We start from the raw sequence: 19,283 nt of genomic DNA, 5'->3' as shown, positions 1-19,283 counted from the left end.
ACTAAGAAAATCAGAGTCAGCCTCCAAAGCTCTCAAATTTTCTGCTGCTATGAATCACACTCACCCCTAACCTGCACAGGTGAGAGTTTTCTACCTGAGAGCTCAAACTGACACACTGAGGCGCTGCCCCCTCGCCAGAGATGACGACCTATCACCTGTAACTCCCCTCTGATCCCCGTCTCTCACGCCCTGTGGAGAATCGCACCTTTCTGGCTTTATTATTTTACTTCCTGTTTGCTCAAAGCATAAAAAACAGGAAGTTAATGTTTGGGACTGTTAGCTGGACAATAGTCATGTGATGACGCAAAAACGCCATCTGCTGGTGAAACAAACTTTATTCACCCAAAACCCAAAAAACAAAACATCAACACAAAGATCCCTCCACAAATAGGGACTGGTCACACCCACCACCTCATATTGGCTGTCACAACATGAATTTTAACCAACAGCAACATCCATTAACATCCAGCCAATATTTACCTTTAAATCCTAACTTTAATTTTGAAAGTCTTGCTGCAGGAAAAGTGTTCATAATAATGTTACCACTAATTCAAAACAAAAGGGGTTTTAGCCTTGAGCTAATATGCACGTTACATAGTGGGTGGGATGTAGAGTGTGTCTGTGTGGTGAGGGGGCGGGGCAGCAATGTATCCAACAACATGAGAAGGGTTGGGGGCAAGGCAGTAGAGTCGTGGGGCGTGGCCTCCAGTCGATATTGGCCCCCAGTAGACAGAGGACGGGTGGTAGGAAGAGTGGTGAGGGTGGTGGGCGGGATGTGGAAGAGGAGGTGCAGGGGCTGTAGTCAGGTAGGTGCTTGGGGATGGAGCTTCATATGGCAGGTGGAGCAGTGGGAGAGGAGGGAGGGGCGACTGATCTGGGTAGAGGAGAGCAGAGGAGGGGGCGGAGCCTGGAGGAGTAGGACTGATGGAGGAGGAGCTTTCCATGGAGACACCTGAGGAGACAAACCACATGCCTTTATTTTCAAAGTAAATTCGTTTATAATGCAGAAAATTTGGGTTTTAATGTGGAGGCACACTAATCATGTGACCTGACCAATGACTAACAGCGCCTGCAATTGGCCCATTGTGCTTCCGCCTTCATCTGACTCCAGAATTACTGCACCGCACTTCCTGTCTGTTGCCACGCCTGTTTGCTATGTTCATCTGGTCAAATTTCACCTTAATAACAATACAGTAGTCATTGGGTACAGGAATGTGACAGCTGGATGGTGTAGGGTTTACCCCACCCTTCCCTCCTCATTGCGCCACTCTCACCATTATGCAGCTGTAAAGCTTCACCAACAGACCTGCTGACCTCCGGCACTTCTACACTGTCTTATTGACAAACACTTCCTGTTTTGGCAGCGTGTGCACTCCAAAGGTAAAGGTAAAGTACTGACCGCCGTTGCGTCCCTCTGTCTGTCCATCTGCAGACCTGGAGGATTCTGGGTAGGAGATGGCGGGCTGATGGGAGATCCGCCCAGTCTCAGAGAATGGCTGGGAGGCAGCTGGGGACGGAAGATGGGACAGATCAAGTCACAGTAAAGGGGGTGGAGCTTAAATTAAAACACCTGAGGGACCATCCATGCTGTAATGACATCACTGCACACATCTTCCTGTTAGTCATGTGTTCCCCACAGTTGCCTCCTACCTGATCGCACTGTTTTATTGTGAAAGGCTTCGCTACGGAAGTGAAGGCTCAGCTAAAAGATGAAACTTGCATCTTTTGTATACAGGTGGAGGAAGTGCAGCACCACCTGCTGGAACCGATCACTCTTACCGTGCAGAGGGGGCTCCTGGCCCAGGTAGGGCGTGTAGGGCTGGTAGGGGTAGGCAGTCTCAGGTGAGGAGGCGGGATACACCTGCTGCTGTTGCTGCCAGCAGCTCTGATGGTACCACTGAGGAGACAGATGGTCACATGACGGTCACATGACAAATTCACAGCATCATGTCATCACCTGAACCTGAAACACCTGCAGAATCATCTATAAACATTCAAAGAACCTGAAGGAAACGTGTGTCTCTTTGAAACGGCAGCCACAGGTTAAAGGAGAGGAACACCAGTCACATGACCTCCACAGGACCCAGGTGATCAGAGTGCCCTTGGAAGATGTTTACCACACCTGCAAGTGACTCAGGTGCACTCAGACTTCTGCTGCTAAAACAGATCTGCCAGTGGAGGAGCTGAGCTAGTTTCAGTCATTATGTCCTGTTTATAGGTCGGAAACCTGCAGTCAGCTGAGACTGAAGGATCACCTGGATGATAACGAAAGGTTTCTCCCACTGAAAACGTCCAGAACAGAATCAACATTCTGTGATGCTCCGTGAGTTCATTCAGGCGTCTCACCTTCACCTGTCAGCGCCGCTTCAAATACTGCTGTTTATTGTTCAGGTGTCTCTTACCTGGATGCCCAAATTGAAGTAATACTGGAGGACTCTGCAGTCTACACACACACACACACACACACACACACACACACACACACACACACACACACACACACATAAATCAAACTGATCCATATGGATACAAACTGTAGACACAAGCTTTTGACCTCTGACCTCTTGGTAAATCCCTTCCATTAGGGTCATATGAATAAGGGGGCGGGGCTACCACAGTGCAGAGCGGCTCACCCAACTCATTAACCGACCAGGAAGAAGCAGCTGGCATCGCCATGGCAACTGGAACCAGAAAACGTGTTAGTGTATGGCAACCTACTGAGAACCAATGAGACTGTCAGACTTCGTGTCAGCTAAAGCTCTCAGAGGTGACAGAAGTCCCTCCCCCTGATATTCAGACTTCCTGTTTTAGAGGTGCAGCCAATCAGAGCCAATTAAAGCGGGTTCAGGCCTTAAACAGGGCAGAGCTCTGAGAGAAGTAACTGAGGTGGGCAGTGTTTGCTTACCTGAGCGTGTCTGCGCGTGTGTGGCTGACAGCAGGTGAGCAGCTGCTGGTAGCCGTGATGAGGAAGAGGAGGGTGAGGAGGAAGATGGAGACGAGCAGATGACTGACAGCGGCTTCACTACCTGACACACACACACACACACACACACACAGCAGTGAGCGAACACCTGCAGCTCTGCAGGCAGCCACAGGGGGCAGCACATCAGGATTCTGTGATCAAAAGATCTCAATTTGTTTTCAGTCACAGCGATTCTGCTCGTACAGACAGAACCCGCCAAGCGTTTTCTTTTTCCCCCCTTTTTTAATACAAAATATTTTTATAGAGTATTTATGGATAAAGTTTACAAAGAAAGAAAAGACGGACAACAAACTGTTTATAATGAATACAAAACAGAACTTCTCATGTTAGAACATTGTTTTCCTCTTATTATTTACCAAACAAGCAACGAAAAGAAAAAAACAACAAGATAACCAAAGCCAGAGGGATTATGATATTAACTAACCCTGTCCACAAGAACCACACAGAAGTTAGCTGCAACATCACTGAGCTTCACATTCCCGTTAACACAGACAGACATCAGACCACTATGGAGAAGCAAATCCGTTAGTCAGCTGGAACATCCGTAAGTTGAAGTTTAGAGACGTTTTCCAGAAAGAGACCCCAAATTTTATCGAATGTGCCCTTTTGGTTCTGGATGGAGCAGTGGATCTTTTCCAGACTGAGACATGACATGAGATCAGCAAGCCACCGAACATGGGAGGGCGGGGCAGCGGCCTTCCACCTCATCAAAATGGCACGCCTAGCCAAGAGGGAGCCAAAGGACAGCAGCCTGCGCTTTGCTCTGGGAATATACTAATCATCCTCTCCCGCTGTACCACAGAGAGCATGTAGGGGGTTGAGAGCTAGTTTCAGGCCGGTAGCCTTGTTCGAAGTGCAGAAAACCTCCTCCCAAAAATTTGCCAGGGCAGGTCCAAAACATGTGGGTTAGATTGGCATCATCAGACCCGCACCTGTTACAGTGAGGGTCTAAACTGGGATAAAGCTTAGCTAGTTTGGATTTAGATAAGTGGGCTCTGTGGACTACTTTGAATTGTAACAGGGAATGATGGGCGCAGAGTGAGTCCCAGACGGAGTGAGTCCCAGACGGAGTGAGTCCCAGACGGAGTGAGTCCCAGACGGCATCTGACATAGATACACCCAACTCCTTCTCCCATGTGGACTTGAGAATGGGAGCTGGGGTTACACTGCACAGTTTATTATAGATGCGAGACATTACAGCTTTGCGTGATAGTTGCAAATTAAGGAGCTCGACCAGTAAGTTGGCAGCTGGAGCTTCTGGAAAATTTGAGAGGTGGGATTGCAAAAAATGTCTGCTTTGTAAATATCTAAAAAAGTGAGTTTTGGGAAGATGTATTTTCCTGCCAGCTGATCGAATGATGATAGTTTATTGTATATAAAGAGACCTTTAAAGTAAATAATACCTGCTCTAAACCAGACCTGGAACAAGTTGTCCAAAGCTGGGGGAGGAATAGGTGGTTTGAAAGGATGGGGCTTTGAAGTGAAAAATAATTAAGATTGAAATGTCTCCTTAACTGCGCCCAAACCCTGAGGGAGTGCCGAATTATTGGATTAGATGTAAAGTTGTCAATGAATGAAGGAAGAGAAGAACCCAGAAAGGAGGCAAGAGAAATTCCCTGAGTTGAGCCTGATTCCATTGCCAGCCAGCTGGTGGGGCCCACACCCTCCCCAGACTGGAACCAGTAGGTCAGGGACCGAATGTTGGCAGCCCAATAGTAAAAACGGAAGTTGGGGAGTGCCAGACCCCCTTCAATCTTAGGTTTCTGTAAATGCACCTTAACTACTCCAGGTCGTTTACCCTTCCAAATATAAGAGGAGATTCCAGGAGAGTCTAGAGTTGTAAAGAAAGACTTGGGGATGAAGACTGGTAAAGATTGAAATAAGTAGGTCTCAAAGGTACGGTTTAACTTGGTTTAAATCCTACCTCTCAGAGAGGCCGTTCTCTGTTGCTATGGGGCAACACTCCTTGGCTTCTGCTCCTATTTACTGTGGTGTGCCTCGAGGGTCCGTGCTCGGTCCTGCTCTTTTCTCTTTGTACATGTTGGGATTAATTTTTAGAAAATACAACATCTCCTTTCACCGTTATGCCAATGATATCCAGATTTATTCACCTCTGAAATCCGATGTGTCTGCTTCTTTGCAACCTCTGTTCAACTGTTTGCATGAAGTTAAAATTTGGTTATCACATAATTTTCTTACATTGAGCGAAAATAAGACCGAAATCATAGTCTTTGGTAGTCACACTCTGCCACACATCGAACTCCAGGTTTCTGTAAACGTCCCCGTCCAGAGACTTCATCACTTTGTAGGGCAGAGACAGTCTGGAGGGGGGCAGAGCTTCTGCAGGAGGCTGAACAACAAAAACATTACATCAGCTGCAGTTCCTCTGATGTCCAGCAGAGGCAGCAGTGAGTCAGTCCCATAAACTTCCATGTTTGCTGTCTGCTAGCTTCACCTGACCAATAATATGGCTGCTGTGAGGTTACCGTACCAACAGATCATCCAAGAAGGCGGAGCTCCAGTTTAATGAGTGAAATTCAACAGTTATGATTGGATGCCACTGACTTGCACGTCACGGATTCTTCTGGCATCATTTGGCTCTTTGCATTTTTACCTTTCTTACTTCACCAATGACGAGTTCACGTGTTCCAGCTCCTGCTGATGGCGTCCTACGACTCTGAACAAACTCAGGCTGAAACTAGACATTAAAAGCTGCAGAACAGAGGTCGTCACTGCAGAGCCTCAGGCGTGAAGCAGGAAGTAGAGCGTGTTTCTAAAGACCCTGGTGGCTCCTCTGAATGTTCTGGTTATCACATAATTTTCTTACATTGAGCGAAAATAAGACCGAAATCATAGTCTTTGGTAGTCACACTCTGCTAGACCGGTTAGCTGATGCCCTTGGCCCTCTCGCCAGCCATCTCTCGCTCACTGTAAGAAACCTCTGAGTGTTCCTGGATGGCTCTCTTTTAAACTTCAGAAACACGTCTCCACTGTGGTAAAAACAGCTTTTGCCAGTTGCGTCAGATATCCAAAGCAAAGCCGTTCCTTCCTTTAAAGGACCTTGAAAAGCTTATCCACGCATTTATCACATCCAGACTGGACTACTGTAACTCCCTCTACTCGGGCCTCCAACACTCTTCTCTTTACCGGCTTCAGTTAATTCAAAATGCAGCTGCGCGTCTTTTAACAGGTACGAGAATCTATGAACGCATAACTCCCAATTTTAGCCAAATTACATTGGCTCCCTGTCAAATATCACATAGATTTTAAAATTCTTTAGTTCACTTTTAAAATTCAGAATAATTTAGCGCCCAGCTATCTCTCTGAACTCCTCCACTTACACAATCCCAACAGAGCACTTAGATCGTCCAATCACAGGCTCCTTGCACAACCTAGGACTCAAATGAAGTCGAGAGGTGACCGGGCCTTTGCAACCGTGGCACCCAGACTCTGGAATAACCTCCCTGTTCATATTCGTACTGCCGAGTCGATCCAGTCATTTAAATCACGTCTTAAAACGTATTTTTTTACTTTGGCCTTTGATTCTAACTCGTTGGCTGTTTTAGCTTATTGTGTTGTTGTGTTGATATTGACCCTTTCCAACCTGTGGGCCAGCGCTTTAGCTAGGATCTTAAAGTCAAGGTTCAGAAGTGAAATCGGCCGGTATGATGCACACTCAGTTGTCGTTCCCCTTTTTTGCAATTAAAGTTATGGAAGCGTCGTACCAGGAGGTTGGCAGTTTGCCTTGTGTGGATGCTTCAGATAGAACAGAGTGGAGTAGAGGTACGAGCTGGGGGCAAATGATTTGAAAAATTCTACCGAAAAGCCGTGCGGGCCAGGGGACTTCCCTGACTGTAGAGAGAAAATTGCAGCGCCAATGTCTTCTTTGGAAAATGGCGCATCCAAGATCTCTCTGTGGGTGTCTTCCAGCTCAGGAAAGTCCAAGCTTTTAAGAAAATTTGTGATCAGTGAGCGGTCGGTGGGAGATTCAGAGGAGTAAAGCTTCAGATAATATTCCCTGAATGCGTCATTGATTTTGGCATGATCAATAACAAGCCCACCATCTGACTTAATGGTGTTTATACACTGACGTGGCTTTACACTCCTTATTTAGTCAGCTAGGAGTTTGCCCGATTTCTCTCCATGCACAAAGAGTGTACTCCTCTTTAAGAGTTGCCTCTCCACGGCATGAGTTGAAAGAAGTTCAAATTTGGTTTGGAGTTCAATATGTTTCTTGTAAACCTCAGAGTCCTTATTGTATGCATAGTGATGGTCCAAGTGTTTTATTTTATCGGCTAATTCTTGCCTTTCTTTGAAGTTTACCCTCTTTATATTAGCTGTATATGAAATGATCTGCCCTCGGGATAGGACCTTCATTGAGTCCCAAACTAAAAGGCTAGAAATATTTGGGGAAAGATTGGAGTCTAAAAAGAGCTTAATTTGGTTATTTATAAATTCCAGAAAGGTATTATCAGATAGTAGTGTGGGGTTAAAATGCCAACTCCTGTCTGTTCTAGGTAAGTCAGGCATAGCCAGTCAGAATTAAAGGGGCGTGGTCTGATATAACTATGGCACGGTATTCACAGGCACATGCAATGTGGGGTGGCTGTAGCTCAGGTGGCAGAGCAGGTCAGCCACTAATCAGAAGGTCGGTGGTTCGATCCCAGGCTGCCTCCTGGCTGCATGCCAAATATCCTTGGGCAAGATACTAACCCCATGTTTGTCTACTGGTGGTGGTCAGAGGGCCCGGTGGCGCCTGTGTCCGGCAGCCTCGCCTCTGTCAGTGCACCCCAGGGCAGCTGTGGCTACAATGTAGCTTGCCATTGCCAGTGTGTGAATGGGTGAATGACTGAATGTAGTGTAAAGCGCTTTGGGGTCCTATGGACTAGACAATACAAATGCAGGCCATTTACCATTTACTAGTCAAGTAGTCTATCCTAGAAAAAGTGTGATGGACATAAGAGAAAAAGGAATACTCCTTTCAGTCAGATGCAGATATCCCTGTTCCCGTATGAAGAAAGGAATGAATGCGTTTATGTTTTTGAACAGAAACAGGAAATACACACTCAGACTTTGTCCCGACTGCCGTTAGACCAAAACCAAGAGAAGAAGAGAGCTCGGCGCGTCACAGGAACAGGAAGTGCTCAAAGTCCAAGCACCATTACCTTCAGAGGTTGCGACCTCTGGAGGATGACGTTGGACAGGCGCTTTAGGCCTGCTGTACAGGTTTTTGATTGGACGAACAATGTTTAGAGCTGTTCTCTGTCCAGCTTGTCGCCGCTCACTGAGACGAGGCGGAGCAGAGATGGCAGCTGCAGTCTGTGGCGCGGTCGCAATAATATTCTCCTGAAGTCTGAAGCAGGAAGTTGAACTTCCCCGGGTCTGAAACAAGACGCTCAGACTGCGAGGAAGCAGCGCCAACCACTGAGCTACCCTGGCACCGCTGTCACACACGCGATGATGTCACCTTCAAGCTACGCTGCGGGACGTACCTGCTGGCTGTAGCTGAAGTTCACGTCTGATCTCGTGGGAGAGTCAGCCACGCCTCCTTCCTGCTCATCCTTTCAAAATAAAATAAAAACAGACTGATTACAGCTTCATGGGGTCACTGATCACATGACCTCTTCACACGTGCGAATTTCAAACCAGTTTTCATGTGCAACATTATGCTGACCTGCATCACACTAACAGGAGACAGAGGCAGAGGTCAGCTCTTACCTGATTGGTGGAGGTCTCAGTGGCGCTGTAAACTCCGGAGGTCTGGAAACTCTGATCTGAAATAATGTGAGACAGAGTCACCAATACGGCTGCTGCAGGGAGGCGTGTCACAGCGGGATCACGTTACTCACCCTGTGAACTGTAGATGAAGTCCTCCGTGTACTCGGCTGCATGCGGGAGCCACGCGCGCGCACACACACACACGCACGCACGCACGCACGCACACACACACACACACACACACACACACACACACACAATTAAAGTCAGTTTCTGATGAGTTTTCACAGTAAAAACCTCTCAGACCTTTACTGTGAAAGGTTACTAAGGGGAAGGAAGTGAAAATCTGAAGTGAGCAGTGGCGTCCTCACCCTGGTCCTCCACTGTGCTTATGTCCTCCTGCTCCTCCTCTGACGAGCACACGGGAGTGTTTCTGGGTGGGGGGGGAGGGGAGAGGGGCCCAGAGCCTCTCTGAACTCTATAGGAGGAGCCAGAGGGAGGGGCTGGGGCACCAATGGAGGGGGGAGGAGCCACAGTGGGGCCCTGCATAGGAAACGGTAAAATGTGACCTGAAAATGTTACACCTGACTCTTCTTCTTCGACAACAAGTCTGTGACCAATCATCAGCCGCCTCACTCAAGGGCCCTTTCTATTGGCTGCCAGCAACAACCAAGAAAAGACTGTATATAAAAGATAGACATGTTTGTAGGAGTTTAAAACTGCATTCTTGTTAATGGCCTAGAGGGGGCGATAGCTATGGTCACGTGGAAGTGGAAAAAACCTCAGTTACTCATCTCAGCTCACACACAATAAAATGGAGTCTGACGTCTCAGAGGACAAATATCTGGGACACTCTTAAAGATGTGATGTCGCTGCTTACCTCACCTGTCCTCAGTAATGTAGAATCTGGTTTTTGAGTAACCATCATTTAAACGTGTTTACCATAAACCACGTGAAGCACACGGCCCCTCCCACCTGCCTCAGCGCTCCGTGCACACACGCGCCGCATCATCGGAGGATTTTTCCAAGTACATACTCACTGGCAGCGGAGGGAAGACACCGTCGCTGGCGCCATCGAGCTGGTAGTACGAGATGGCTGCGTCCAGATCGGCCGGCTCCTCCACCGCCTCGGGAAAACCAAACTGACACTCTTTGTTCAGAGCCGCCGCCAGCTGACGCCGACTGTGCCTGAAAAAAACCACGGAGGAGAAAATAAAAACCCACCGACTGACATCACATCCTCTTTCAGGCCAGAGTGACTTTGTCTGCGATTACGGCACCTCATGTCACATGACTCGATTCATTTTAAAAACAGGAGCTGCTTCAGAGATCAGCTGACCGGTCATTCCTGGTGGTTACATCAGTGTCGTGCATGTTGGCGTGTCGTGCGTGTTGCCGTGTCATGCGTGTTGGCGTGTCGTGCGTTTACCGGGACCTGAAGGTGAAGCTCTCGTAGTCCTGATAATACCTGCGACCAGGATGGTAATAGGTCAGCTGAGTACCAATCAGGTGACGGTTCAGGAAATGGGTGGAGCTTCTGACCAGAAACATTTGCGCGCGTGCACACACACACACACACACACATACACACACACACACACTCCTCATTAACATGATATTTTTCACTGATGGTCAGAGCCACTGACATCGATCAGGTAACTAAGGGGGCGGGTCCCACCTTCAGAAAAGTGCATTTAAAACATTTGTGTCTGTGATGGAGTCAAACTGCACAGGTGCATCTCAGGTAAAGTCTCACCTTAAGGCTCCGTAGCGTGGTGTTCGGGCTGGGGGGGGATGGTGATGGCGAGGGGGGGCATAGGGGTTATAGGTCATAGCTCCAGGTGATGGAGGAGGGGGTGGGCGGGGGTGGCCCGCCGGTTGGAAGCGAGGTGGCAGACTCGAGGGGGCGGGGCCTCCATAGGAAGGAGGAGGTGGGATTAGCAGCTCTGTTCCCTTCATCCCACGAGATTTCCTGAAGTAGCGATGGCGGTGATGCCGCTGACGCCGCTGACCACGAGAGTCCGGGTCTGAGGGAGAGACAGGAAGAGACCGTACAGGAAGTCAGGTGAGTAACACAGGAAAAGGATAATACAAAACAGGGAGTGGATGGGAAAAAAAAAAAGCACCGAGGTCTCCTTTCCTGGAGGGGGCAGCCACATTCCAGACGGGAACCGGATTCACGGGTTTGAGGTCCGTCAGAGGGACCAGGTGTCTGTGAGGAAAGACACATGAGTGATGTCACAGCGGCACTGATGGACGTGATCCTGCCGTGTGTGTGCGTGTGTGTGTGTTACTTCTTGCCCAGTTTCTCGATGAACACCGTGATGGCGGATGAGTGCGTTCCCACTTCCTGGATGAAGGCGTTGTAGTACTTGCCCTTCGGCTCCAGACGCACCTGAAACAAGTTTCATTCCTGATGTCACAAACATGGTGGCTAGGGGGTGGAGCCAAAAACAAAATGCCACCTATCTTATAGTACCACAAATGTTTTTGGAGCTTCATTCATAAGAGTTACAGACAGTAACCACAGACAGTAACTGTTTTTCAGTGCTTTCAGTGTCTGAACAGCTGATTAAAGTTTGACCTCTGACCCCTCGCTGTAGTGACCTCACCAAAAACTCACAACACGCATACCGAGACGCCTCAGAGGTCACGCTACCCAGAGTCCCCTTGATGTTTACGTGCTTGATAATTACATTCTCCAAAACTACTTCCTCCAAATGTTTCAGCATAAAAGCCTCTTTAAGAAGTGAAGTTCAGTGTAGTGAAATGCTGAGAGCTTTTAATTTGAAAGGAATACAGGAAGTGTCAAGAGTTTGTAAAGGAGAGTGAGCCTAGATGCACTGGTGGATTATTTTATTGCAGGTGAGGTCAAAGGTCAGAGAGCGGTTCCTTTTTTTCTCGTCATGTAAAATGTTGACAGAGCTTTGACGAGGACGTCCGTCTCTGCACATCAACATAAATCAGAATAAAAAAAATAATTCACCATGTCATAAACAGCGCCAGCCTTATTAAGCATCACTGGGCACTCTCCCTTTGTATCCTGTAGCATCTAGATAACCTGCCGGCTGTGAGGTCAGAGCCTGAGGCGGTTTGGTGTGAATGAACTCTGACCTCTGTGTCTGAACCTTGTTCACATCCGCATTATAAAGTTTTCAGTAATAAATGGTAAATGGCCTAGTCCCTAAGGACCCCAAAGCGCTTTACATATCCAGTCATCCACCCATTCACGCATACATTCACACACTGGTGATGGCAAGCTACATGTAGCCACAGCCACCCTGGGGCGCACTGACAGAGGCGAGGCTGCCGGACACTGGCGCCACCGGGCCCTCTGACCATCACCAGTAGGCAACGGGTGAAGTGTCTCGCCCAAGGACACAACGACCGAGACTGTCCAAGCCAGGGCTCGAACCAGCAACCTTCCGATTACAAGGCGAACTCCCAACTCTTGAGCCACGATCGCCCCAATACAGTCTTCTTACCTGACACTTGTCTCCCAGGAAGTACCGCCTCCCTGCAAACACCATGTAGTCCGTCTTCTGCATCTCTATCACAGTGATCAGATTAGACCGTCACAGGAAGTAATCAGATTACACAGCCGTCAGTTGTACAGTGTCCAGCTTCAGTTCACCAGCATTACTTTATCCTGACGCTGGTCTGGATTAGTTAAACCTGCGTTACCTTTGCAGGTGTCCTGCCACACATCGAACTCTAGGTTTCTGTAAATGTCCCCGTCCAAAGACTTCATCACTTTGTAGGGCAGAGACAGTCTGGAGGGGGGCAGAGCTTCTGCAGGAGGCTGAACAACAAAAACATTACATCAGCTGCAGTTCCTCTGATGTCCAGCAGAGGCAGCAGTGAGTCAGTCCCATAAACTTCCATGTTTGCTGTCTGCTAGCTTCACCTGACCAATAATATGGCTGCTGTGAGGTTACCGTACCAACAGATCATCCAAGAAGGCGGAGCTCCAGTTTAATGAGTGAAATTCAACAGTTATGATTGGATGCCACTGACTTGCACGTCACGGATTCTTCTGGCATCATTTGGCTCTTTGCATTTTTACCTTTCTTACTTCACCAATGACGAGTTCACGTGTTCCAGCTCCTGCTGATGGCGTCCTACGACTCTGAACAAACTCAGGCTGAAACTAGACATTAAAAGCTGCAGAACAGAGGTCGTCACTGCAGAGCCTCAGGCGTGAAGCAGGAAGTAGAGCGTGTTTCTAAAGACCCTGGTGGCTCCTCTGAATGTTCTGGTTATCACATAATTTTCTTACATTGAGCGAAAATAAGACCGAAATCATAGTCTTTGGTAGTCACACTCTGCTAGACCGGTTAGCTGATGCCCTTGGCCCTCTCGCCAGCCATCTCTCGCTCACTGTAAGAAACCTCTGAGTGTTCCTGGATGGCTCTCTTTTAAACTTCAGAAACACGTCTCCACTGTGGTAAAAACAGCTTTTGCCAGTTGCGTCAGATATCCAAAGCAAAGCCGTTCCTTCCTTTAAAGGACCTTGAAAAGCTTATCCACGCATTTATCACATCCAGACTGGACTACTGTAACTCCCTCTACTCGGGCCTCCAACACTCTTCTCTTTACCGGCTTCAGTTAATTCAAAATGCAGCTGCGCGTCTTTTAACAGGTACGAGAATCTATGAACGCATAACTCCCAATTTTAGCCAAATTACATTGGCTCCCTGTCAAATATCGCATAGATTTTAAAATTCTTTAGTTCACTTTTAAAATTCAGAATAATTTAGCGCCCAGCTATCTCTCTGAACTCCTCCACTTACACAATCCCAACAGAGCACTTAGATCGTCCAATCACAGGCTCCTTGCACAACCTAGGACTCAAATGAAGTCGAGAGGTGACCGGGCCTTTGCAACCGTGGCACCCAGACTCTGGAATAACCTCCCTGTTCATATTCGTACTGCCGAGTCGATCCAGTCGTTTAAATCACGTCTTAAAACGTATTTTTTTTACTTTGGCCTTTGATTCTAACTCGTTGGCTGTTTTAGCTTATTGTGTTGTTACCTATTGTTTGTTGTCCTGTTTTATTGTTTGTTTTAATTGTCTCGTGTTTTCACTGACTGTGAAGCACTATGGTCAACACTGTTGTTTTAATATGTGCTATATAAATACATTTTGATTTGATGTGTAAGAATTTAGGAAGGATATTCATTTTAATTGAATTAATTCGTCCGACCACAGTTGTGTTCAGGGGTGACCACTGTTGAAGGCTTTGTTTGACATTCTTCAATAGTGTAAAAAAGTCGGCTTTGAGAAGTTGTTTATACTTTCTTGTAATTGTAATACCAGGTAGGTGAACTGCTCCTTGACCACTTTAAAGGGGAAACCCGACAAATCTATTGGAAATGCTTCTTCATTTGATAGACAAAGTTCGCTCTTGGACAGATTTAATTTATAACCACAGACTTGACTGAAACGCGTGAGTAGAGACAATATAGACGTTAGGGAAGCATGTGCATTTGAGATAAAAAGCAATAAATCGTCAGCATAGAGAGAGACTGTTCAGTTTGACCTCTTTGTATGCCCTGGACAAGTTTACTGCTTCGAAAAAGCATTGCTAAAGGTTCAGTAGCTAGATCAAATAACAACGGGCTAAGGGGCCGGTCCTGACGTGTGCCACGTTTGAGTGGGAATGGTTTTGATTTCTGGCTATTAGTGCAAACAGACGCAACAGGGGACAAGTATGGGCACTTGATCCATGAGATGAAGTTGGGACCGAACCCAAATCTTTCCAGCACAGCAAATAAATAGTTCTACTCTACACGGTCAAATGCTTTTTCTGCATCGAGGGAAAGAACACATTCTGGAGTGTCCTTGGACGGCGTGTGCAGGTTATTAACAATTATTAATATTACCCCTGATATTGACCCTTTCCAACCTGTGGGCCAGCGCTTTAGCTAGGATCTTAAAGTCAAGGTTCAGAAGTGAAATCGGCCGGTATGATGCACACTCAGTTGTCGTTCCCCTTTTTTGCAATTAAAGTTATGGAAGCGTCGTACCAGGAGGTTGGCAGTTTGCCTTGTGTGAATGCTTCAGATAGAACAGAGTGGAGGATGAACAAAATTAAACAAGATTTAAACAGCATTTACGACGAGGAAATCGAAAAAAAGCTCAAATTTACAAAACAAAAGTATTATGAGACGGGACCTAGGGCGCTGAAGCTTCTGTCGTGGAGACTGCGAAAACAACAGGAAAAGAACAGAATTCATAAAATCAGGAACCCTGAGTCACAAATTATTTGCAGTAAACTGGAGGATATCCAACGGGCATTTGAACAGTATTACAAAGACCTATATACCCAACCTCCCCTAGTAGAGAATACAATGATGGAAGCCTTTCTAAACTCATTAGACCTACCATCTATAGGAGAATTGCAAAATAAAAAACTCATGGCAGAGATAACTGCTGAAGAGCTGCATAAAGCCATTTCCAGACTGAAGGCGAATAAGGCACCAGGTACAGACGGTTATCCGTCCGAATGGTATAAAGCATTTAGGACACAAGTAACACCAGTGCTGCTTAATTGCTTTAATCATACACTAAGAACAGGAGTAGCCCCACAATCTTGGAGAGAAGCAGTTATCTCAATTATCCCAAAAGACGGCAAAGATAAAAAAGAATGCAGCTCGTATAGGCCAATTTCTATCCTTAACGTGGACTATAAATTATTTGCTTCAATACTAGCTAAGAGACTGGAATCAATTATCCCGGAGCTGATAGACTTAGATCAGACAGGCTTTGTTTCAAATAGACAGACTCAGGACAACCTGAGGAGAACGCTACAAGTGATGGATCATATAACATCAGGAAATATTAGTGCAATGTTGGTCAGCCTAGATGCCGAAAAGGCATTCGACTCGGTGGGTTGGGAATATCTATTTAGGGTACTAGCAAGATTCGGATTCAAAGATGGCTTCATTAAATGTATCAAAGCACTGTATTACTCCCCAACAGCCAGGATCAGGATTAATGGACACCTGTCTCAAAATATTACTCTGAAGCGAGGGACACGCCAGGGCTGTCCCTTGAGCCCGTCCCTGTTCGCCTTGTACATTGAGCCTCTGGCTCAGGCTATTAGAGAAAACTCTGAAATACAAGGAATAATGATCAGGGGTGAAGAACACAAGACTTGTATGTTTGCGGATGATGTTCTTCTTTTTATTACAAATCCTGAATCTAGTTTGTCCCAATTGATGACCTTACTAAAAGCCTACAATCACTACTCTGGCTATAAACTAAATATTCAAAAGACTCAATCCCTTACGTTCAATTATACACCTCGACCGGAAACTGTAAAGAAATTTAACTTCAAATGGGACTCTCCCACAATAAAATACTTGGGAGTAAACCTAACGAAAGACATGTCTAGACTCTATGAAATTAATTATTGCCCCCTCAACAAAGAGATCAAATCTGACCTAACTCGGTGGTCTCTCCTCCCTTTGGATATGAGTAATAGAACAGAAATAATTAAAATGAACGTTCTGCCTCGAATTCTCTATCTCTTCCAGTCACTACCCCTGGAGATAACCCAAAAACAATTTGACGAGTGGGACAGATGGATCTCACGGTTCATCTGGAACGGCAGAAGACCAAGGGTCCAGTACGAGCTTTGCCGTGCTTACAAGATTACTACTACACCGCACAACTGAAGCCCCTGGTAAACTGGTGCTCCCCAAACTATGAAGCTAAATGGAAAAATATGGAAATTACACAATTAGACTTCCCATTACAGTCTCTTTTAGGAAATAAGAACCAAGCTGAAAAATTTTACAAAGATTTGAACCATTTCACCCGGTTCACCCTGAAACTATGGTTCAGGGTAGTGGGGAAACTACAAATAGAAAAACAGGCTAGGACCTTGAATTGGATAGCTTATGACCCGGAGTTTGTGCCTGCCAGGCTGGATGGGACCTTTAAACAGTGGACTCTGAGAGGAATTACTTCTTTTTGTTCACTAGCAACAAATGGGGGAATCCAAAGCTATAAAACCATCTCAGATACATACGGACTGGCAAAGCATGACTTCTTTAGATACTTGCAGGTTAGAGACTATTACAACAAGACGTTACTATTCAGAGATGAAAACGAATACAACCTAATTCATATCTTTCAAGAGGCATACAAGAGAAAGGACTCTAAAAAGATGGTCTCTAAAATATACGGTAGTATACAAGCCTCTAAAAATCACTCTACGTTGTACATTAAGCAAAAATGGGAGAGGGAATCAGGCTCACAAATTTCAGAGGACAGCTGGTGGGGAATATGTGAGTCTCAGGCTACCACTGCAAATTCAAGGTCCTTAAGAGAGTTTGGTTGGAAGAATGTAGTGAGATTCTTTAACACTCCTAAACTCACAGCTCGGCAAACAGGCTCACAGAGCCAGGGCCTATGTTGGAGAGGTTGTGGAACCCCCATGGCAAACCATTTTTATGTCTTCTGGGCCTGCCCAGGGATCCAGCCATATTGGGGGGAGGTGGCCCTTGAGATAAACAAAATAATTGGGATTAGAATAGACTATTCATTTGATACGTTGTATCTTGGCAAATTGCCTACGGCACTCCCACATAATGATAATTATTTATTGAAAATACTTTTGGCTGGCTGCAGGAAGGCCATAACCCGAAGATGGCTAAAGGCAGACCCTCCAACTCGGGCCCAATGGCGTGGGATAGTGGAAGAAATTTTTGGAATGGAAAGACTTACCTTTGTCCTTAGACTCGAGCTTGAGAAATTCAAGAAGCTCTGGGAAAAATGGGTTGTGTACTCCCTTTGTACTGAATAATTGAACATTACCATGATGTAAGTAGATGCTATATAACACACACACACACACACTTACATACAGTCCTTGTCTTGTAACCAAAGGGGGGTTGCAAGGGGAGGTGCTTTGTAAACTATTGTTTGAAGTTTGTCAATAAAAGGCAGCGAGAGGAGGCCACCATTTGGGGTTCTTTGTCGTGCTGGACACAGATGAGGCCTCCCTTGTGCAAATAATGGATCGATCGACTGTCTTGTTTTCTTCATGATGAATAAGTCTCTAGAATTAGCGGGGTTTGTGGAAACACAGACCCAACATAAACGGCCGTGAAATTGGACGGTCTAGCCTTCTGATTAGCGTCACCGCTGTCTCGGTGGAGTTTAATAAACTCAGCCGTCTGATCCTTGCTATCTAAAGTATAACAGGACACTGGTGTAAATTCTCAACTGTCTCATACTTCTGTTTAATCAGTTTTCTGTTTGACGTTTAGTCAGCTGTGTAAAAATCAAGGAGGAACCCACCCAGGGGATTAATAAAGTTTTATTTTATCTAATCTAATAACTTTAATCTCAGCCAAACCGATTTACTCACGAACAAACAAAACACTGAAAAAAGCCCAACAATAACATTTTTAGGTTGTCTAAGTGACTTATATATTACGTTTAACCCGAGCAGCGAAAGTCCGCGGTGATCTGAAAATGATGTGCCGGGCGTTGTGCCGTTCTCGGCCGCATCAGTAACCCTCGAGCTCCCGGCTAGCTTTCGAGCTGGTGGGTAGCAGACGTCTCCGAAAACGGCAAAGCACTTATGCAAATATGCGATATCTTGATAAACCGAGCAGATATTTGATGTTTACAGAGCTACTTTCTCGCCTGAAAATACGTTAAAAGTTTATTTTGTGACCCAGAAAGATTAGTATGAGTAATTTTAAAACTTAGTAGCGGCCGCCATTGTTGGAAACTGGAGTTTGGCTGGGCCGCGCTATGAATTCTGGGATATGGTAAGCCACGAAGGATACACCCGACCCATCCTTCAAATTCGGGGAAAAGGAGGACGCATTTGTTGGCTGCATTCGGAGGAGTCTACGAATTTGGACAGCCTTCGGCGCGTCGCTGTGACGTAATCGGTCTACAAATGCGGCCTCAGGAGGGTGCAGCCCATGAATTTGGACACGACCTTTGTCCCGACTGCCGTTAGACCAAAACCAAGAGAAGAAGAGAGCTCGGCGCGTCACAGGAACAGGAAGTGCTCAAAGTCCAAGCACCACCACCTTCAGAGGTTGCGATCTCTGGAGGATGACGTTGGACAGGCGCTTTAGGCCTGCTGTACAGGTTTTTGATTGGACGAACAATGTTTAGAGCTGTTCTCTGTCCAGCTTGTCGCCGCCCACCGAGACAAGGCGGAGCAGAGATGGCAGCTGCAGTCTGTGGCGCGGTCGCAATAATATTCTCCTGAAGTCTGAAGCAGGAAGTTGATCTTCCCCGGGTCTGAAACGAGACGCTCAGACTGCGAGGCAGCAGCGCCAACCACTGAGCTACCCTGGCACCGCTGTCACACACGCGATGATGTCACCTTCAAGCTACGCTGCGGGACGTACCTGCTGGCTGTAGCTGAAGTTCACGTCTGATCTCGTGGGAGAGTCAGCCACGCCTCCTTCCTGCTCATCCTTTCAAAATAAAATAAAAACAGACTGATTACAGCTTCATGGGGTCACTGATCACATGACCTCTTCACACGTGCGAATGAAAGGGCGTTGAAAGGCTGCTCCAACGGAACTTATTGTTTTCGGA

The 19,283-nt window shown here is 46.5% G+C and overlaps 1 protein-coding gene across 1 annotated transcript in view; it reads right to left on the bottom strand.

Moving 5' to 3' along the window:
- Nucleotides 1–317: 317 nt before the first annotated feature.
- LOC309695570 (uncharacterized protein) overlaps nt 318–19,283 on the bottom strand; it is a 212,766-nt gene continuing 193,800 nt past the window's right edge. The window contains exons 7-23 of the mRNA XM_082516307.1: nt 12,386–12,503; nt 12,187–12,251; nt 10,996–11,096; nt 10,828–10,913; nt 10,458–10,728; nt 10,131–10,235; nt 9,742–9,889; nt 9,073–9,244; nt 8,833–8,868; nt 8,702–8,757; nt 8,476–8,544; nt 2,906–3,026; nt 2,562–2,681; nt 2,403–2,443; nt 1,780–1,897; nt 1,400–1,507; nt 318–952 (exon numbers count right to left, since the gene is read on the bottom strand). Coding sequence (XP_082372433.1) covers nt 591–952; nt 1,400–1,507; nt 1,780–1,897; nt 2,403–2,443; nt 2,562–2,681; nt 2,906–3,026; nt 8,476–8,544; nt 8,702–8,757; nt 8,833–8,868; nt 9,073–9,244; nt 9,742–9,889; nt 10,131–10,235; nt 10,458–10,728; nt 10,828–10,913; nt 10,996–11,096; nt 12,187–12,251; nt 12,386–12,503 — 2,097 coding nt within the window. The 3' untranslated portion in view covers nt 318–590. The remainder of the gene's footprint in view (nt 953–1,399; nt 1,508–1,779; nt 1,898–2,402; nt 2,444–2,561; nt 2,682–2,905; nt 3,027–8,475; nt 8,545–8,701; nt 8,758–8,832; nt 8,869–9,072; nt 9,245–9,741; nt 9,890–10,130; nt 10,236–10,457; nt 10,729–10,827; nt 10,914–10,995; nt 11,097–12,186; nt 12,252–12,385; nt 12,504–19,283) is intronic.

The sequence above is a fragment of the Aulonocara stuartgranti genome (genome assembly GCF_965226115.1).
Source record: "Aulonocara stuartgranti genome assembly, chromosome: 19".
Classification (NCBI taxonomy): domain Eukaryota; kingdom Metazoa; phylum Chordata; class Actinopteri; order Cichliformes; family Cichlidae; genus Aulonocara; species Aulonocara stuartgranti.
Note: the sequence above shows the minus strand (reverse complement) of the source record. Positions and strands in the feature narration are given on the sequence as shown.